General features: G+C 41.1%; 1 protein-coding gene across 4 annotated transcripts in view; it reads left to right on the top strand.

The window, feature by feature from the left end:
- The window catches only part of ERBB4 (erb-b2 receptor tyrosine kinase 4), a 574,745-nt gene that overhangs the window by 383,015 nt on the left and 173,851 nt on the right, over positions 1-17,879 (top strand). For all 4 annotated transcript variants that reach the window (XM_064515342.1, XM_064515340.1, XM_064515343.1 and 1 more), the window contains exons 6-10: positions 5,161-5,279; positions 9,131-9,272; positions 10,796-10,909; positions 12,559-12,685; positions 17,565-17,638. In XM_064515342.1, coding sequence (XP_064371412.1) covers positions 5,161-5,279; positions 9,131-9,272; positions 10,796-10,909; positions 12,559-12,685; positions 17,565-17,638 — 576 coding nt within the window. The remainder of the gene's footprint in view (positions 1-5,160; positions 5,280-9,130; positions 9,273-10,795; positions 10,910-12,558; positions 12,686-17,564; positions 17,639-17,879) is intronic.

The following is a 17,879-nucleotide window of genomic DNA, read 5'->3' as shown; positions in this document are numbered from 1 at the left end:
TATTGCTATCACAAGGAAATACTAGTAAAGGATTGACAACCGGCATTCTGCGTTCCCCTCAGAAAAGGTCCCCAGTACAGTGGCATGTCTCATCATAAACGTGATGTCTACCGCTGTCCTTCGCAGTCCCGGCCTTGGCTGTGACGATGTGGAGCCTCAGATCACGTGCACTCCCACGAGCAGTCAGCAGGCTTCAGGGCAGGTGGTTGTGCTGACCCTCAAAAGTCCGATTTGAAACTTGGGACCTTAGTTCAGATGAGTGAAGCTCTCCTCCCAGTTATGTTGCTCTACATGAACGAGAGCCAAGTATCTGGCACTTCACGTGCTTTTGGGTGTCCCCTGCCCAAACTCCACCTGGATCTCACATACATGTCCGGGCTGCTAGAAAGACCAGCTGTCACCACTGTCCACCAGCTCACCCTGTAAATAATAGCTACATACTTTAGCAGGAAGAGGGAGAGCTCAGTATTGCTCTGCTCTTCTGTCTTGCCCTAGCTTGCTGCTGCCTGTCAGCAGCTGCTGCTCAGTTCCTCTACCCCCACTCCCTTCCCAGCACCATCTTGAGCCATGTGTCCCTTGCAGGAGCCACCCAGCAGCCACAGTCCTTTGTGTTCACCTCGGGGCTGCAGCCATCCCTGGTTGCTGCAGCCTCTGGGCAAAGCGATGTTCCCTGGGAGCATCTCTCTGCAGCCTCAGCTCAAGGCCCTGTCGCTCCTCAAGCCCTCCCTCCCCATCCATCCACGTAGCCATGCTGTGTACGGCTTTGCAAGCCCTCCCCCACCACCATGCAGGCCCAGCTGTTTTGAGTGAAATGTGCTATCTGTAAACTAGCTTGGTAAATCACTTGTAGCTCCGTGTTGTGTCCCCCCACTGTGTCTTTGCAATGAGGAGGAATCCTAGGTGAGATGACTGAACGTATAGTTTGATGTCTTAGGGATGAGGCAAATATTCATCTTTACATTTCACTCTTTTGGATAAGTCTTGATTCACAGCTATACAACAAATTGATTGCATTTGGAGGAAGGTTATAAAAGATGAACTGCCATCTTTTTAAACCTGTGCAGCTACGCTTATTTTCTCTAGGGTTACCCCATGATAATGACAGCAGGAAGTTGACCTGCTGAGTTACGTGTATTGGAATCCAAACAATCAGATTGTTTCAGGACTTCAAACAATAGATGGTACTGCCTTTTATTTGTTTTGCTTCTGGGGAAAACCTTTCGCTGCCAACTGTCTTGAATATGATCCTTGAAAACATTCAGAGCTAAGCTTTTTATTTTCTATTTTTGTGTAAAGTGCCACTGAAGGTATCTCACAGCTCCTCTTCAGAGTTGGACCTTCAATAGCAGTTATAATGCAAATACAGCATGTAGTGAACCAGGAGATAAATGAGGTGTGCTGTGGCCTTTTCCTAGAATGAAATGTTGGCATTTCTGTTGGCATTGTTTGTTTTCCCAGTAAAATAAACAATTAGGGAACAACAGCAATAAACTCTTGTTGTAATTGTAAATTTTGCAAACCACTTTGTAACTTTCTGGTCTTGGGAAAAGTCAAAATGTTTCCCTTTCTGAATAACATGGTAGAGGCCCTCATTAAACAGGTGCCTAACCGTAAGCAGAGAGTACATTTACTCCAGGCACTGTGTTTAAGTAGTTTGCTGAAAAGGGGGCCATAATTCTTCACCTCACTCACTGGAGTGGGGATGTTCTGCTTTTTTAGAAGGAAACATACTCTGGAATAAATTCTTGTAGTCTCTTAAAAATGTAAGGAATTAAAAAAAAAAAAAGGCAGTATCTGTAGTGCTATACATGGCACAATCCTTAGAGTAAGGCTCTAGAGGAGGGTGAATAATTTAGAAGATTTTGTCCTAATAGTGTGAAAACTGCTGAAAAGATGTCAGTAAATTGCTTAAATCCATTGCTGTTGTCGGAGCTCGTTTCCCACGGCTGTTTAAACTACGCAGCCTAGGGAAGCACTATTATCTGCAGCTCAGCTTGAAAGAAATGTGTAATCCTAAAATATATAGATCCTGGCTTCCTAGAAGGAACAGCTAGTGAGTCGACAAGACAACCGTGCCTCTTCCTTTCTCCGCATACTCCAGGGGAGTGGTTAGTGCGGCTCGTGGGTCACGGACACCAGGCGAGGGCACGTCTCTGCTTCCCTCTCACTAAATAGAGGATTTGCCTCTCTTTGCCTTGCTTTTGGGGGAGGCAGCGGTGGAGGAGTCCCGGTGCCTCTCGCAGCTGGTAGTGCGGGACGGGCAGCTGGGCCTCGGCCTCTTTGCCCTTTTAAAAGTCTTCTCTGGCTGTCTGCCAGGAGACCAGCTGCCCAGGGAAGCAAGGTTTGTATCGTCAGGGTGGACATCTTCCCTTCCCGTGTTCAGCGGGGCTCAGCGGAAGAGAGAGGGAAAGCCCTGAAAGGCTGCGATGGGAAGGAGTGAGTGACCAAAGCATGAGTGGGGATGGAGGCTGCTTTTGCTGACTCCTCCCAGCAGCAGCCTGGGCTGAGATGAAGAGATGGTGGAAACGATACAGCAGCAGCGACTGTCCTCTTCCAGCAACCTCCCATCAGTGCTGAAGCCTCGCCAAGTACCCGGGAGCAGGAGAGGGAAGGCGTCAGCCTTGCTCTCATTGACAAATAAGGGTTGCCATTTGCAGTACGGCTCCCACAGCCTATTGGTTTTCATGTTGCAGCGAGTACTACCCTGGCTTCCCCGGGCTGCAGGGAACGGACTGCTTTAAATTATAACTAACGGGTCTTCCTCACAGAGCTGCTTCACACCCAAATTTTTCAGGTTTAAATTGCCCCAGAGCAAGGGCAAGGAATGCCTTGCAGCAGCATTCCCAGTTTGCGGCCGTGGCGTGCGGTCACGTCCTCCTCCCTTTTGCTAGTTGCAAGAGTGTAAATTGTATCAGCCTGAAATGTGGCTCCGAGGCTCTCAGCCTCTAAACAACAAAAAAAAAACCACTGCCGGTGCGGTGTAACCTGTGGCTTTTAAGGGGGATGCCGCTGCGGGGACCCCTGCCCATGCATGTGCCCTGAGATGGAGCCTTCTAGAAGGGGGGGGGGGGGCTGGTGGTACTGAGCATGCTCAGTGGGGGGGGGGGGGTCTCCTGGGGCCAGGAGAAAATGGCGGGTGGTCGCTGTGCCCAGGGCTTGGCATTAGCCCCCCGGGCGGGGAGGCGGTCGTTTTCCACACCCGCGCTTTGTCCGCAGCGCGGCGGGCCTCTCTCCCAGGTCCTCCCGGGGCTGCGTCGCGCTGCGAGGGCTTGGGAGCCATTTTGGTGCCCTGGGCCACGAAGAAGCGTTTTCTGTCTGTGGACTTGTGTCTGGTATCAGCAAGATAGGATCGCTCTAAAAGTGCGTCGCTTTATTCCTTAGGTTATAAATGATGGCTTCTCTTTGCTTATTTACATTTTTATCTCCTAAATTAGTATTGAGGATATCAAGAGGGAATTTTTATTGGAATGTATTTAAAAAAGGAGTCAACAATATGTTAAATAGTAGAACGGAGCGGAAAGTTGGAAAGGTTTTCTGCATTCTCTGACCTCTTGAAATATCTTTTCTGTAGAGAAGCAGTGAAATGCTTTGAACAAAATAATTGGTAAAGGTTAATTATAGAGGTGTGACATCCCTGCTGCTTATCAAAATACAGCTGACAGCACAGCTTCCTGACGTGCTGTAAGTAGTGGTCTGTATAGTCTGGAAAATACTAATTTCTCTTCCCCCAAGATAAAGATACAAGCTGTAGCCTGCAACTAGACTATTCAGTGCTTTTATTCTTTCAACTGGAATCACCACCTTTAGGTTTCTGTGGATGAAGAGGATTGCTTTCTGCTCAGAGGGTGTCCACTTTTATGCTCTACGAAGATAACCCTGTGCGTGTCTTATGTACAAGACATTTACGTTGTGTACTGGGATTCTTCCTTGCAAGTGCTTTACAGAATAGTATTATGAGCTCATAGAAAAGTCAAGTGATTGTGGGTGCGTGTGTGTATATATAGAGAGAGAAAAACTGCTTATACAAAAATAGCCAAATCCTCGGTGAACTTCTCGAACCTATTACTGAACACTTCAACCAGTTGCAACTGGTTCAATATAACTATTTCCTTTAAAATATATTCAATATAAATATATATAAATACAATGTAGTCAATATAACTATTTCCTTTAAAAGCTTTTTGAGTGCTTGCTTAGAAAAAAATCACCAGGAGCTACGGAATAAGAAATAGCACCTATGTCTAAGCGTGAACCTGATGATAAGACTGTGGGCTACTGCTTCATCCGTCACTCATTTAATTAGGCCAGACTTATGGGGCTAGCCAAATTTTTGTTGCGTTGTGATGAGAAAGGCATTTGGCTGAACTATGGTTCACTGTAGACATTCAGGAAAGATGTGACTTTTCTGTTGATGTAACTCTTAGTGCCACAGTAGCTAATGTCTAAAAGAAATGATAATACTAAAGTGCTGGGTGAGGGGAGGAAGAGACTCCCCTTGTTGACTGTTGTCTGCAGAAGACTTAGCAATGAAGTGCAGTAGCGTGGTGCTGCTTGAATCGCTGTGCTTGCCAGTTAGTAGAATATAATTGTTTCCCTAGGAATCGAGGCTGGATTGTGTTATTTAGAAAGGAATGTGTGGTGTTTAGGAATGTGTTCCAAACCACAGGTTGTGTTCTGTTCTGTTATTACCTTGCCTGTTTGTCACATTGATTGCCATCGAGAGCAGCATTTGCCTCTGAGATTGCTGGCCTAACTCTGAATTTCTGCATGCTTTGTGCTCAGAGTTGCAGTTCTTCGCAGAGATGGAGAAATTGCAAGGAACTGGCAGGCTGTTCTGTTACTTTGTGTTTTCCTCTGATATCCTTCTATCAGCCCTTTCTAAAACTCTAATAATCTGAAATTCAGTGTTCTACCTGATGCTCCAAAGGTAAGAGCAAACACCTTAATTCTTCCCTCGCAGTCCCCTAGCAATGTATTTGTTCCTGCTGAGGGTTTTACAGAGGATGGGAGTGAGCAGTACCACTGAAGCAATTACCTTAAAAGTTGTGCTTTTTTCTCAGTACACTGTTATTCTGTTCTATTGTTTTCATCAGCGTACAATGGAAGAGTGCTCTCCTTAATTCTGATTCTGACACACTAATTTTTCCTGCCTCCTCCTAGTAACGAAGACAGTGTGCGCAGAGCAGTGTGATGGACGGTGCTATGGGCCCTACGTCAGTGACTGCTGCCACCGGGAATGTGCTGGAGGCTGTTCTGGACCTAAAGACACTGATTGCTTTGTATGTGTGAGAGTTCTCATTTTTCTTGTTTCCAGCAGTTACAGTGCAAGTTTTTATGCTTTAATCCATGAAATTCACCATTTTGGTCCCTCTTAATATTTTGCCTATAAACTCCCAGATTTTGACTGCAAATTTTATTATTCAGTATTTTTCACGTATTACTTATCTATTTAGTATTACCCATTAACAGATTTATGAAATTTGTAAATACAGATTGGGACCCATTAATATGCTAATCTCTGATTTTTATCTTTTGCTTTCTAAAATTAACTTTTAGAGGTGATAGGGAATTCTTAGAAGTATTTATCATTGCATTGGAGCATGACTTTATTACTACTCTGTGTGCTTTTTATTTGAAAGTCAAGGATACAATTTAGCTTCTCTGCGAAAGGTGTTCCTATTGCTGCCAGGCTTGATTTAAACTCACCTTTTCTGCTGTTCATGGTTCTCAGTGGAGATGGAAGGAAAGTAGTTTCCAATATACTCTACCTCAAATACATGATATGTGTGTTTAAGATGAAGAGAGAGAAAAAGAAAAGGCTTTTTCCTGAAAAATAGATGATCTAAACATACGTACCTGTAGCCAAATTTGTCTCGTTTGTAGTCTGTTACTCATAATAGAGCAAGCAGCCTCGGCCCCTCCATATTGGTTGCAAAAATGTTTAGCTCATCACACTGTGCTGCAGAGACAAGTTTTGCTAACATTTTCAGAGGAAGCAAACCTACACCTGAACAAGCCTAGAACAAGTATGCACACAGAGAGGGGGATTTTCAGAGGTGCCTGAGCCACTGAAGAGACAAACATCTCTTAAGCTGGGGAGGCTCCTTTTAAAATCTGTCCATACCATAAGACCTCTCCTCTCCATCCTATCTGGCAATTGCAAATATTTTGATACTACAGGCAAATGGTTCATAAGGAACTGGCAAAAATGAATCTCTTCCTGACTGGACCTGAAACTTCCCACTGTTACCATATCATTTGATAATGGTAGACATTGTGCTTCAAAAATACATTTTAAATACTATTCTTTTACTGCTGTGAGAATTTTAAGGTAAGAAATGCAGTGATGGCCTGACTTAATTGCTATCAGGTTTTACTAAAACTGATGTTTCTAATTGGGACTGTACAAAAGCAGATACTCAACACGTATGTAGTATGCCTGATCCAAAGCTTGCCAGAAGTTCTGTGTTGCCTTTGGACTAGATATGTGAAAATAACATTCTTGGCCGTGCAATTTACAATCTAAATAGATAAAGCAAAGGGCAAAAATGCAGTTATTGTTCCCATATGATAGTAGAGGAACATGCTCAAAGCTGAGGTGTTGAACCCACATTTTCTGAGTCCATCTTAGAAGGTTAAGAACATGTTATTTATAGTACGACTGCTGTAGTACTGCAGTCTACAAGAAAATGAGTTCTGTTTTCAGAATTGTGGCAGTTATGGAAATACGTATGCTACAGCTCATGGTAGCATGTTTGTCCTGATCCAGTAGGGAAACACCCAGGACTCTGTTCTCATTTACTCCTGGCCCTAGAGCAATGTAAAAGAAATTCAGCAGGGGTTCGGCAATTTTCAGAACTAGTCATCACTTGCTTTCTGCACACTGGGTGAAAAGTGTAACCCTTTAGGCTATAAAGAAAACTGTGCTTAGTTTTTAGCTGAGAGAGAGACAACTTGATTTTTCCCCTATGTATGCCCCTGTGCTTTCATTCACATAATAGCAGCATTTAGCAGCAAATGCTACAAGTTTGCATATGTTAGTGAAGCAATTATGGATGTATACAAAGTGTTATAGTCATAAAATAAAAGTTCCTGAGTCTTCTAGATGGACCGTTCCTGGAAAGTGCCATCTCTTTGATTAATGTGTCAGTGGTGTGCTTTATTTTGACTGCGCATTTGCTGAACCGTCATCAGAGGGGTGTCATGTACATGATAGAGTACTTTCTAAGACAATGGTGGATGTAGAGAATGTGTTGAGGAAATAAACTAAATGAGTATTTATTAATAAGCAAAAGTACAGTTTATGATGCATTGAAAATCCTTTAGCACATTATGGGAGCCTTTAATACTATCCTGCTGTAAATATGGTTTTAATATTTCTAGATAAAATTCATTCATATGCTCCATATGCTGCCGTACAATCATTTGTGTATTCAGTTCTAGAAGCAAGAAAATAATCCTTTTCTGACTCAAGTGCAAGCAAACATGCCAAAACAAAGTTTTAGAGATGGTCTCATCTTGGATTCAAAACCCGTCTGGATCTAAAACTTGAAATGCATAGCAGGGCCTGATCTAATGCCCAGTGAAACCAGAGAAACGACACCTCCCCCTATCCACACAGTGGACTTCCCATTCAGTTCTTAATAAGGAAGTAACCGACTGTATTTATCTTTGTAAAATAATTCTGGAGCTTTGAGAAACTGCTAGTTTTTGTAATACTCATTTTAAAGAACCAGAATAGGCAGGATCAGTTTGGCTTATCTGCAGGCTCCTGCGGGTCATGGAAGCTAGTACTCCCTGTAAGATAGTGGCATCATCGTGGGACTCCCTGTTTGTCCCTTTCAGCAGCAGATTTATCCTTCCTTGGTTACGTTATTACTCTCTCCTTTCTGAAATCTTCTGACATGACAACTAAGCTACCTCGGTCAAACTGCTCTGGTACATTCATGATCTGAATGGAGATGAGATCTGTTAGTAAAAGCAGCAGAACAGGGAATTTCTTTTGCAATTTTGCTGCAGTCCTACCAGGGTGATAGGGGAAGAGGGCTCACTGGTATGCTTGCTGACTCTTTAACGATGAAGAACCACCTGGCTATTCTTGAATCCTTGAAAAGGATCGGAAAGAGTCATCCCTAGACTGAAACTTTAAAAGCAACCTGGCATCCGGAAGATGAGTTAATGGGGAAGCAGAATCCAGTAGCAATGGTTGCTTAAAATGCTAGAGGGATCCAAGCCAAGCTACAGCTTTCATATTCATGTGAAATTTGACACTAGGCATTTACTGTTTGTGAATTTTACTCCTGTAGTTTTTATAAATTGTGGTTATAACCATAGACACGATATGTGGTGATAAGGAATGTCAAAATCAGTGTTTTTTCCCAGTTACTAATTATCAACCTTGCATAGTCAATTATTTTCCCTGCATACCATTACTCTTTTTATCCACACACTTGCCTCTTCATTTGTCAGGGCCCTGTCCTCTGTCAGCTGCGGGTGGCTGAGCTTGAATGCTAAGTGATACAAAGTCCTATTTTCCCTTCCTAGTGTGTGAAGCAACTGACCTTGTTAAACGTGCCACTTAGGGAAATGACCCCCTCCTGTGCTAGCTCAAAAGAAGCTCTTATCCCCCTGGCTTTCTAATTGGGAATTTCAGTTTTCAGCTGGACTATGGACTCATGCTGTAAGAAATCAAAAGGTTGGGCCTCTAAAGAACAAGTCATTAGCATTTGTTTAGACTGACTATGATAAATAGCTGTTCACTCTTGGCAGTTTTAGAATGCCCTATCGAGTTGTGAATTAGCTGATTGCTAGTAGTTACAATAGTTATGAAACAAATTACAGTTTTGTTATGTTTTTGTAGGAAGTGTGGTAACATTAAATGGTGTTTCAGATTAAGGGGTCTCTGTGAGCTCCCTTTAATGTGCCATATATTTGCCAAGGTCCTCGCAAGAAATCTAAGTAGCCAAAATGAAGGTTAGAAAACTACATATCTCATTCCTCATCGTTGCTACTTCTGAACACTATTTCTGAACAATCAAGACTCTGTTTTAAACTAAGTAAATCTAAAAGCAGCTATATGATTTGAGCCATCTGATTTTTTTTTTTCCTTTTTTTCTCCCTTGCTCTGCAGGCCTGCATGAATTTCAATGATAGCGGAGCATGTGTCACACAGTGCCCCCAGACGTTTGTGTACAATCCTACCACCTTCCAACTGGAGCATAATCACAATGCCAAGTACACCTATGGAGCTTTTTGCGTCAAAAAGTGCCCACGTAAGTGCTGTTAGCTGTGTCACTCCACATATGCTTGCTGCCTGTAATAACTCGGTCATTTGTTAATTTAAGAGAGTGACATTTGGGGGTGCCAACACTTTCAGGTGCCCTATACTAGAGTGATGTTTAAAAAAATTTAAAAAAAAAATTTAAAAAAGGCATTCACTAGCTTTCTGTTTTGCATGACAGCCACTTGTTACATTTATGCTTTTGATCAGCACTTGTGACTTTAAAAATGTTAAACCTGTTAAAACAGTGCCAAAAGCTGTATTAAATAGTGGCATTGTAAAAAGATAGAAATTCTGTTTTCAGAAAAATAACAGTACACAGTTGGCACCAAATGCTTTCGTGATGCTGTTGCCCTTTCCTTAATTTGGAATAGCAATGGTTTGAAAGAAAGTTATCATAACCATTTTTCTGAGCGGTTCCGTCCTGGTGAGGGAAAAACATGCAATACTGACAACAACACAGTCTTAAAACTCCAGAGTAAAATTGCTGTAGCAAGGGAGGGATGCCAGATTATTATCTTGGAAGATGATCAAGGATTAAGAAAAGAATAAACCCATACATGCTCAAAACACGTGCTTCTGAGATACTCAGCCGAAAGACAACACAAAATTGTTTTTAGAGGGTCCTCATTGTCATAGTCTTTGATACTGTAGTGTCAGTTACAATGCAAAATAAAGGAGACATTGTTCTTGCTCTCTCTTTCATTATCAACAAGATTTACAGTGGTAGTGTGCAATAATTATTTCCTGGATAGATTACATATAAAAAGAATGGGTAATTTATAACAAATAGAATCATAACTCAGCCCAAAGCAAAATCCAAATTCTGAATCTCTATGGAGCAGTTCAGATTGGCAGTAGAATTAGGCTGTGACTATCAAAGCTTACTTTTTCTCTGATAAAGGTGGGGGAGGTTGTTTTTTGTGGTTTTGTGGTTTTTTGTTTTTTAGCAGGATATAATATTTTGCTGAATTGATTTACCATGCATTACTTAAGGGATGTGATTCTTTGCCTTAATACTTCATTAAAGGGCATGGGGTTTTGTTTGTTTGTTTTAAACTTTGTTGTCATTATTAAGCTTTCAGTTGGGTAGGATCAGTCTGAATCCCTTCTGGCTGTTGTTTTACAAGGCAAAAATGAAATAATTGTCACCAGTCTCCTGCAGTATTGTATCCCAGTTGTATATATTTGTGTAGGTGTGAAAGAGACAGGGTAGAGCATTGTGTTTTATTTCTCTCCTATTTCTATAGCTGTTGTTACCTCTAATATCTTTGATAATAAAACTCACCTGTGGTGGAGGGGGGCGGGGGCTGACAATTCATGGATTTCCATAGGTCAGCAGAAGGACATGCTTGATTTTCCTACTTAGATGCTTCTGAAAACATTGAAGATGAAATTTTACTATGGAAATGCTGAAGCAAATAATAGTATGTACTGGCATAGAAGCCAAAAACACATGTCTCAGTATTACTCAGTCCAGTCTGCTTTCTATCAGTATTTTCTCCTTCTCTTCAGACAACTTCGTGGTGGATTCGAGCTCTTGTGTTCGTGCATGTCCGAGCTCCAAGATGGAGGTTGAAGAAAATGGTATAAAGATGTGCAAGCCCTGCACTGACATTTGTCCTAAAGGTAGGCAGTGGTTTAGTATAGCTTTTCTTGAATGTAGCCTATGTTCTAGTAGAGCAAAGTAGGATGTTATTTTGGCATTAAATATTGTCCACGAGTAAGTTGTAGAATATTTGATCTTAACAGCCTTTGGATAGCCACAGACCTTTAAACTGTGTAACCTGCGTGTGAAGTGTATTCCTGAACAAAGGGCAATGAAAATTTATTAAGTTGCAATGGTAATACAATCAAAACCATACTTTTGCTTTGGAAAAAATGAGTGGGGGTGTTCTTTCGTGGTTTTAGAGAAATCTGAAAGGGTTCTTTATTATACTATGTTAATGATCAGCATTTCCTAGAGGTGTTCTGGCTCTCCTTTTGTCATACAGGAGGGGGGCACTACTGAAGCTCTGGCTTCAGTGTATGGTGTGTCTCATAGCTTGTCAGTATAACATTAGGTCTCCATTTATTTCCTCTGTTCTCTAAAAACATCTCTGTTTTCACTGAATCTTCTACCTCTTTTCTAAATGTCTTAAACATAGACAAAGTATTTTATGTAATGATGCTGATAAGAAGACTGGAATATATAGAGTACTTTGTCCCAAGCTCTCTTACGGAGACTTTTTCCCTCCAGTTTGAAGGTCTTGGAAGCAAAGCACTGTTGGTTTTTCCCATGTGGGCTTATGCCATTTTTGAGTCCTAGCGTAAGCCATGTCTGGAAAGAAATTCACAATGAAACTACTTAAAACCCAGAGAACCAGCAGTCGCTCTATGTGGCCGAAACAAACTCAGACATCTCTGCCAAGGCTGGGTAGTGACATACTGAATTCCGTGTGAATGCAGTTTCCAGCTCTTCAGTCTATTTGTAGTAAAGAACTTTATCACAAATACATAGAGTTTCATGCCTGAAAGTATGCATCTAGTGTTCCTTTCAAGCTCTTACTCTAACCCAAGGGGAAGGAGGAAAGTTATCACTTGTATATAAAGGGTTCAGGAGTGCTGCAGATAGTTGCCATTAAAGGAGTCCAGCTAGCAAGATAAAAATGTTATCTGATGGCAGTTGGGAAGGTTTTGTTCATGGATGCATCGTGTTTCCCAGAGAATGCAACTTCTGAGTTACAAGGCCACGCAGAGAAGTTTCTTCACAGGGTACCAAAGTTTCTCTAGACCTCACTAATTTATTTAATGGGATGATGAGAAAAGATTTGTTTTTTCTTTCTAAAGGGCTTTATGGCATGTGAATGGTTAAATTCACAGGTCCCTCTGAGTGGTGGTGGCATACTGGGCTAGCAGCGTTAGGACCCCTCAGTTTCTGCAGTGAACAGTGCGCAAAGCGATGATGTGACCGGCCTGGTCTGAGCTCGGTCATCAAATATCTGTTTATAGCTGGCTCGAGCAGGAGTTTGTGGGGTTCGTAACTGTGTTTGGATCCAGTATGAAACACCTTAACCTGTTTGCCAGGATACCTTTCTGTGGCAGGTACGCAGAACACAAGTGCATTGTTTGCTTTAAGAATTTGCACATACTTATCTGAGAATATGGGTAAGGAGTGTCTTTTTAACACATCGCTCTTTATCTCTGGAAGAAATGAAGACTGGTGCCTGGAAGGCCAACATGTTCTGATTCAGTAATTGTTTCTCCTAGTTCTTTACACAAACTCCTTGTTTTGGCAGCATGTGATGGCATTGGAACAGGGAGTTTAGTGTCTGCTCAGACGGTGGATTCCAGCAACATTGACAAGTTCATAAACTGTACCAAGATCAATGGCAACCTTATCTTTCTTGTTACTGGGATTCATGGGTAAGTGATAAAATTTTAAGATGCCATGGTGTCATGGTGCCAGCTGAAACAGATTGGGTCCACCTCTTAATTGTGGCTGCAGGCTTCTTTCACTGAATAGCAGATCCAAAATAAATTAGTTTTCTGCCTTCCATTGTGAAGGAATACTGTTAACCTGATTCTTATAATTTAATTTCTATGAAAAGAAAAAGAAACGATGAGGTAGACCATGCTAGAAACAGAAAAGACAACGGGGATTTGTAGCTACTTTGAGGTCTTTGGTACTGGATTGCAATAATGGCTGATTAGAAGAGAGAAAAGGGAGGAAGGAAAGTTACCTGCAGTTAGTTTGTTTCAAATTTTGTATGACCAGTGGCCTAGCATGCAGAAAGTGGAGAGTGCACCTTACCTGGCATAAATTGCCATAGCCTGGGGAAGTGTCACTGCATATTCACATTTCAATTGCAGAGATCTGTAAAACTTGGTGGTATTTAGATGCAGTATTTTGGTTTAAATATGTCAGTGTATTGAAGAAATCTTAATCATGGTTGAAGGTGTGGAGATAAAGAAACAGTATTTGAAAGTCTCACCAATTTCTCTTTCTGAAGGAAGATATACCAGCCAGATAACTAGTGTCTTGCTGTTTATATTTTGGTGCACTGTGTGTCTGCTATTACAGTGAAAGTGAATGCCTGGTGCAACACCGCAAGAATGGGATATGTCCAGGGGAAACAAACATGTTTTGTTTTGATGGTCAGATGAGGCCCAATGCAACTAGCCACTTTCTTGCATTGTCTTCTTTCTGTCATTATGAGAACACAAATATGATTACGTCTTCCTACTAGTTCAGTCTTGTAATTAGCCACAGTGAATTACGTGTTATGCTTTGAGGTATTTCAGGACCCATTAAAATGTGCAAAATCTTTAAAATCTTTTAAATGCATGAATAAGATGAAACCCTTGGATTTTAATGTTGGCGTGGTACACTAATAGTGTAAAGTATTCAATTACTTCTATCACTGCATAGGCTTCATATTTTAACGTACTCTTTTAGGCCCCTCAGAGCTTTTAATGTTAGGTGCAACTGCCTGGCAACATTTAAGGTCTTGGTACAGTTCTCTGACCATCTCCATGTTTGCAGCATTGTGGCACAGCGAAAGCATGTGAGAGAGTTTAACTGAACTTGTGCAGACTGAGCTGAAATGGAATTCCAGCATGACTAATGTCAGCAGATTTTTCATTAGTCTTTCTGTAGATTCAGATATGTCTAGATAATGAAGTGGTCGATGCGAGGCTGCATGGCTCAAACTTACTTACTAGGTGAGGTGGAAAGGAATGGCTTGTTTCCTTGATTTGATATAGTGATTGGTTGTAATGCTGCTTCACCTCCATCTTGACTCAAACCATGCAGTAGACAGTAGAAAAGCCCCTTCGCTGGGGCCCTGTGGCACAGCGATTCTCAAAGGCCAGGGAGTGTGACCGTGCAGCTGGTCTCCTCCTCTCTCGAGCGAGGAGAACAGTGGGAGTGGTTAATGCAGCATAGTTAAAGCATAGGGAGGGAGAAGGGCTTTCGTTCAAGTGATTTAAGGAAATGCTGCTTCTGACTTATGGAAGCATTGGAGAAGGTCATATGGGAGACTGTACTCAGCCCTTCACACTTTCTAACCTGCTCGGATGACCACCCAGGAAGCTGGCTGTAAATCTATTAAACCTCACATTACAGGAAGTATGTTAGTAAATGCAACGCAAGTGGTTAGATAACTTGGGCAGTCTGCGTGGATTCGTTGGTGCATTAAGTGAAATGCAATTTTTAGTACTAGGCATTAGCTGCAAAAATTATGTTACGCTAATTGCAAAATTATGAGACAAGTAACATTAACAAATCTGCCTAAATTAAAGGGAGAGGTCTTGGCAAAACCAATGTTGAATGAAACTATATTCCTCTCAAAAGATCTAAAATATGTACTATAAAGCAGAGAGTTAAAATATTTTGTTTCACTTTAATAGAAGAGTGTAAGCTTAGGACACTTAAGCTGCAAGTATGTAACACTTAGTCTCTCATTCTTTATGACAAAAATAACTCCAACCAGTCTTGAGTATCAGGATACAGAGTTCTGCAACCCTAAATTTTTCTACAGCAATAGTATATATTATTAAAAAGAGAAGGATATTTGAGAACTAATTAAATAACTTTATATTTCTGAAACAGCTTTTTGTTTAAGATTGCTATTACATTTTGCAAATAATATTATAGAAAGGAAATTTAAAAATAATACTAGTAACAACAATAATGCATGTTTATGCTTGCACTTTTAATTAACTTTTGACATGAATTCATACACTTGGAGTGAATAGTAGCTTTTAAAAATACGAATTTTCAACATTTCAAATTCTAGGGACTTATAGTTCAGTGGTCTGTGGGGAACTGAAAGTGTTTTGTATTGGCAGAGAGTTACTTCAGTGAAAGATGCTAAGAGAGTGGATTTTTTTGTTTTGACTGGTAACTGTGCAATTGCAATTGATCCTTCAATATACCAGTTTGTATGCTATCCTTTCCTTTCCTGAATACTTGAACTTCATGTCTCTGTTTATTTATCATAGTATATGTACAAAGTATATATATAATTATGAATTTGTACAGCTACAATTATTTATAATAGTTTATATGCAAAGTATATAATTATGAGTTGTTTCTATACACTTGCTTGTGTCAGTTGCTAAAGTACTACAGAGCCATGGCAGGACTGCTGAAGTCGGTGTGCGTCTTCCCATGTACAGATTTGGTTACAATTCTGGGATAAGATCCATGCAGTCTAAATTTAGACATGGAGCTGAGGTGTGTGTATGAGGAGTGGAGTAATGTTCTGCAGTCAGTGATGGGTACCTTGAGAGCATGATTCAGATGGTAGGCATCAGGACTAGCCCTCAGGGTATGTCCCTCTCTATGCCCTAATGATGGAGGGAGTCTAGAATGATGAGGTTCCTTAGGGACTTTAATTAGTGTCCTGAAGTGAAGTGGGGTGAAGGTAGGCCTAGGTTTTGGTGAGTCAGTAATATTCATTCTTTTAAGGTAGTACTCTACTGAAGTGTATGGATGGAGTCATCTTCATTAAGTTACACACCTGCTATCTGAGACAGAGACAAAAAACCATACTGGCTGGAAAATGAGTGGCCCTATATAGCAGCCTGGATGCAGCCTTCTCTCTACTGCCTGTTTTCCCTCAATCGAGCTCCTAAAAAGCCAAGCTACCTTCCACCGGTATTGCTGCCTGTGAAGCGGTGGGATATAGCAAGGAGAGCTGTAGTTCAAGGACAGCCCCAGCCTGCAGCAAATGCTGTCGCTTTCCTCCCCTAGGAGGCCAGTTCCACAGCACTCGTCAGCTTTCCTCCTCCCCTTCCTTGTCCATCTCCAGCTTCAGGAGCAGCTGAAACTCTCATTCTTGGGGCTGTAAAATTCAGTTGTGCCTGTTCTACTGAGAAATCTTGAAAAATCTGGCTCTGCTTATAAGAATGATAATAGATGACTGCATTATTCCGCAGTTTTGTATGTTGATAAAACAGTCATATCAGACATGTTTGCTGTTTAAGGGGTTTAAATATATATTTCTATCTTCAAAGACTGCCTAATCTTGGGATTTGAAGGTTAAATTTGGTCACCTCATGTTTAGTATAAACAAGGCTTTTCCATTTTTAGTAGTAATGAACTTTAAAAGTGAAGTGCTAAGTATACATTAGACAGTCAAAACTTGTCATCTAGTTTTCTGAGAGCTGCAAATTGTTAAAATTAAGTATGTGATGCTTTTGTGGTCCACTTGGCTTTATGTTAAGACTGGAGAACTCATTTTGTTCCTGCTAACCAGAAATTGCCTCCATGATGGTTAGAAGTGACACCGGTCTGTCACCACACAGACTTCTCCAGAGTCTGTCTCCCTGTCTCCAAAGACTGTTGGTTACCTGCATGTTCCCATTCCAAACACAGTGTCTCTTGGAAAACAGAGGGAGAGGTGGACAGGCATGTTCCACCTGTCCTGAGGTTGTTTTCTACCCTCAGAAAACCCATAGAATTATCATATCATGATGTTACAAAAGAACCTTTTTGGGGGCAGGGGGTAAAAAGAACTTTTTGCTTGGGTTAGTCTTCTAATGGGCTGCTTAAGTAGATGGAAAGTCATAGTATATTTGGCCATAGTGGACATTCTCCAGGAGAATGCTCCTTACTCCTTTCAATTTTTTTAAAAATGTGTTCACTAAATGATGGCACTGTCAAAATTAAGGTCAGCTTCAGGTTTTTATAATGTAGCATACCTAACTTGGAGATTTTAGTGTTTGATGGAGGCATTTCACTTCTCACATTACAAACTTCAGAGGCCTGGCAAGGATCTGCACCTTTTGATGGTCCCTGTTCAACACTTTATAGAAGTGCACCCTTCCAATGTCACCTGTCAGGCACTGCTGCCATGCTTTTATTTTGCTTTGCTTATAGTTTGCTTCTCATTTTAGTAGCAGCTTGTCAGTTCTAGTTGTAGGGTATTGCAACCAAACCATTTAAGCTAGTCTTGGAAAAAAAATATGAAAATGAGTATCTTTCCTTTAGGGATATCATCCATGGTTTTCAGAATCCATTAATTTTCTGCAAGCATAAATATTTACTAAAATATTAATGGTTTGATCCTCAAAGATACTGAGCACCATAATTTCCCATGAAGATGACTTGGGAGAAGTTAGATGCAGATTCTGCAGGATCAACAGTCTGAAGAAACTGGAAAGCCCTCTGGGGAATGTGCTGCCTGAAAGCAAAGTGGTGACCTTCTGAATACTGCTTCTATGTGGTGTAGTTTTGTGAACCTGACCTTTTTTTCCTCTATCCAGAGCATCACGTTTTGTTCTTTTAATCTTTCAGGGACCCATACCACACAATTGCTGCAATCAATCCAGAGAAATTAAATATCTTCCAAACAGTGAGAGAGATAACAGGTAACACGCACTTCTGATGCAATATAATCTGAACTCTTTCTCATTTTGCATTTATGGCGGACATTTGTTGACTTTTTTTTGAAGAAAACAGGATGCTTTTTTCTTTAAACTGACTGTGCTGGAAATTTGATAGAAGTTTAATACTCAGCAACTTCAATATCAGTTTATATTCACAAGTGTGTTGTCTTTATTCTCATGAATACAGAATGTCCATTACATCTGGGAGGTTTGCACGTAAGCA

The sequence above is a fragment of the Dromaius novaehollandiae genome, chromosome 7 (genome assembly GCF_036370855.1).
Source record: "Dromaius novaehollandiae isolate bDroNov1 chromosome 7, bDroNov1.hap1, whole genome shotgun sequence".
Taxonomy (NCBI): domain Eukaryota; kingdom Metazoa; phylum Chordata; class Aves; order Casuariiformes; family Dromaiidae; genus Dromaius; species Dromaius novaehollandiae.
This window is presented reverse-complemented; position numbering and strand designations above follow the sequence as displayed.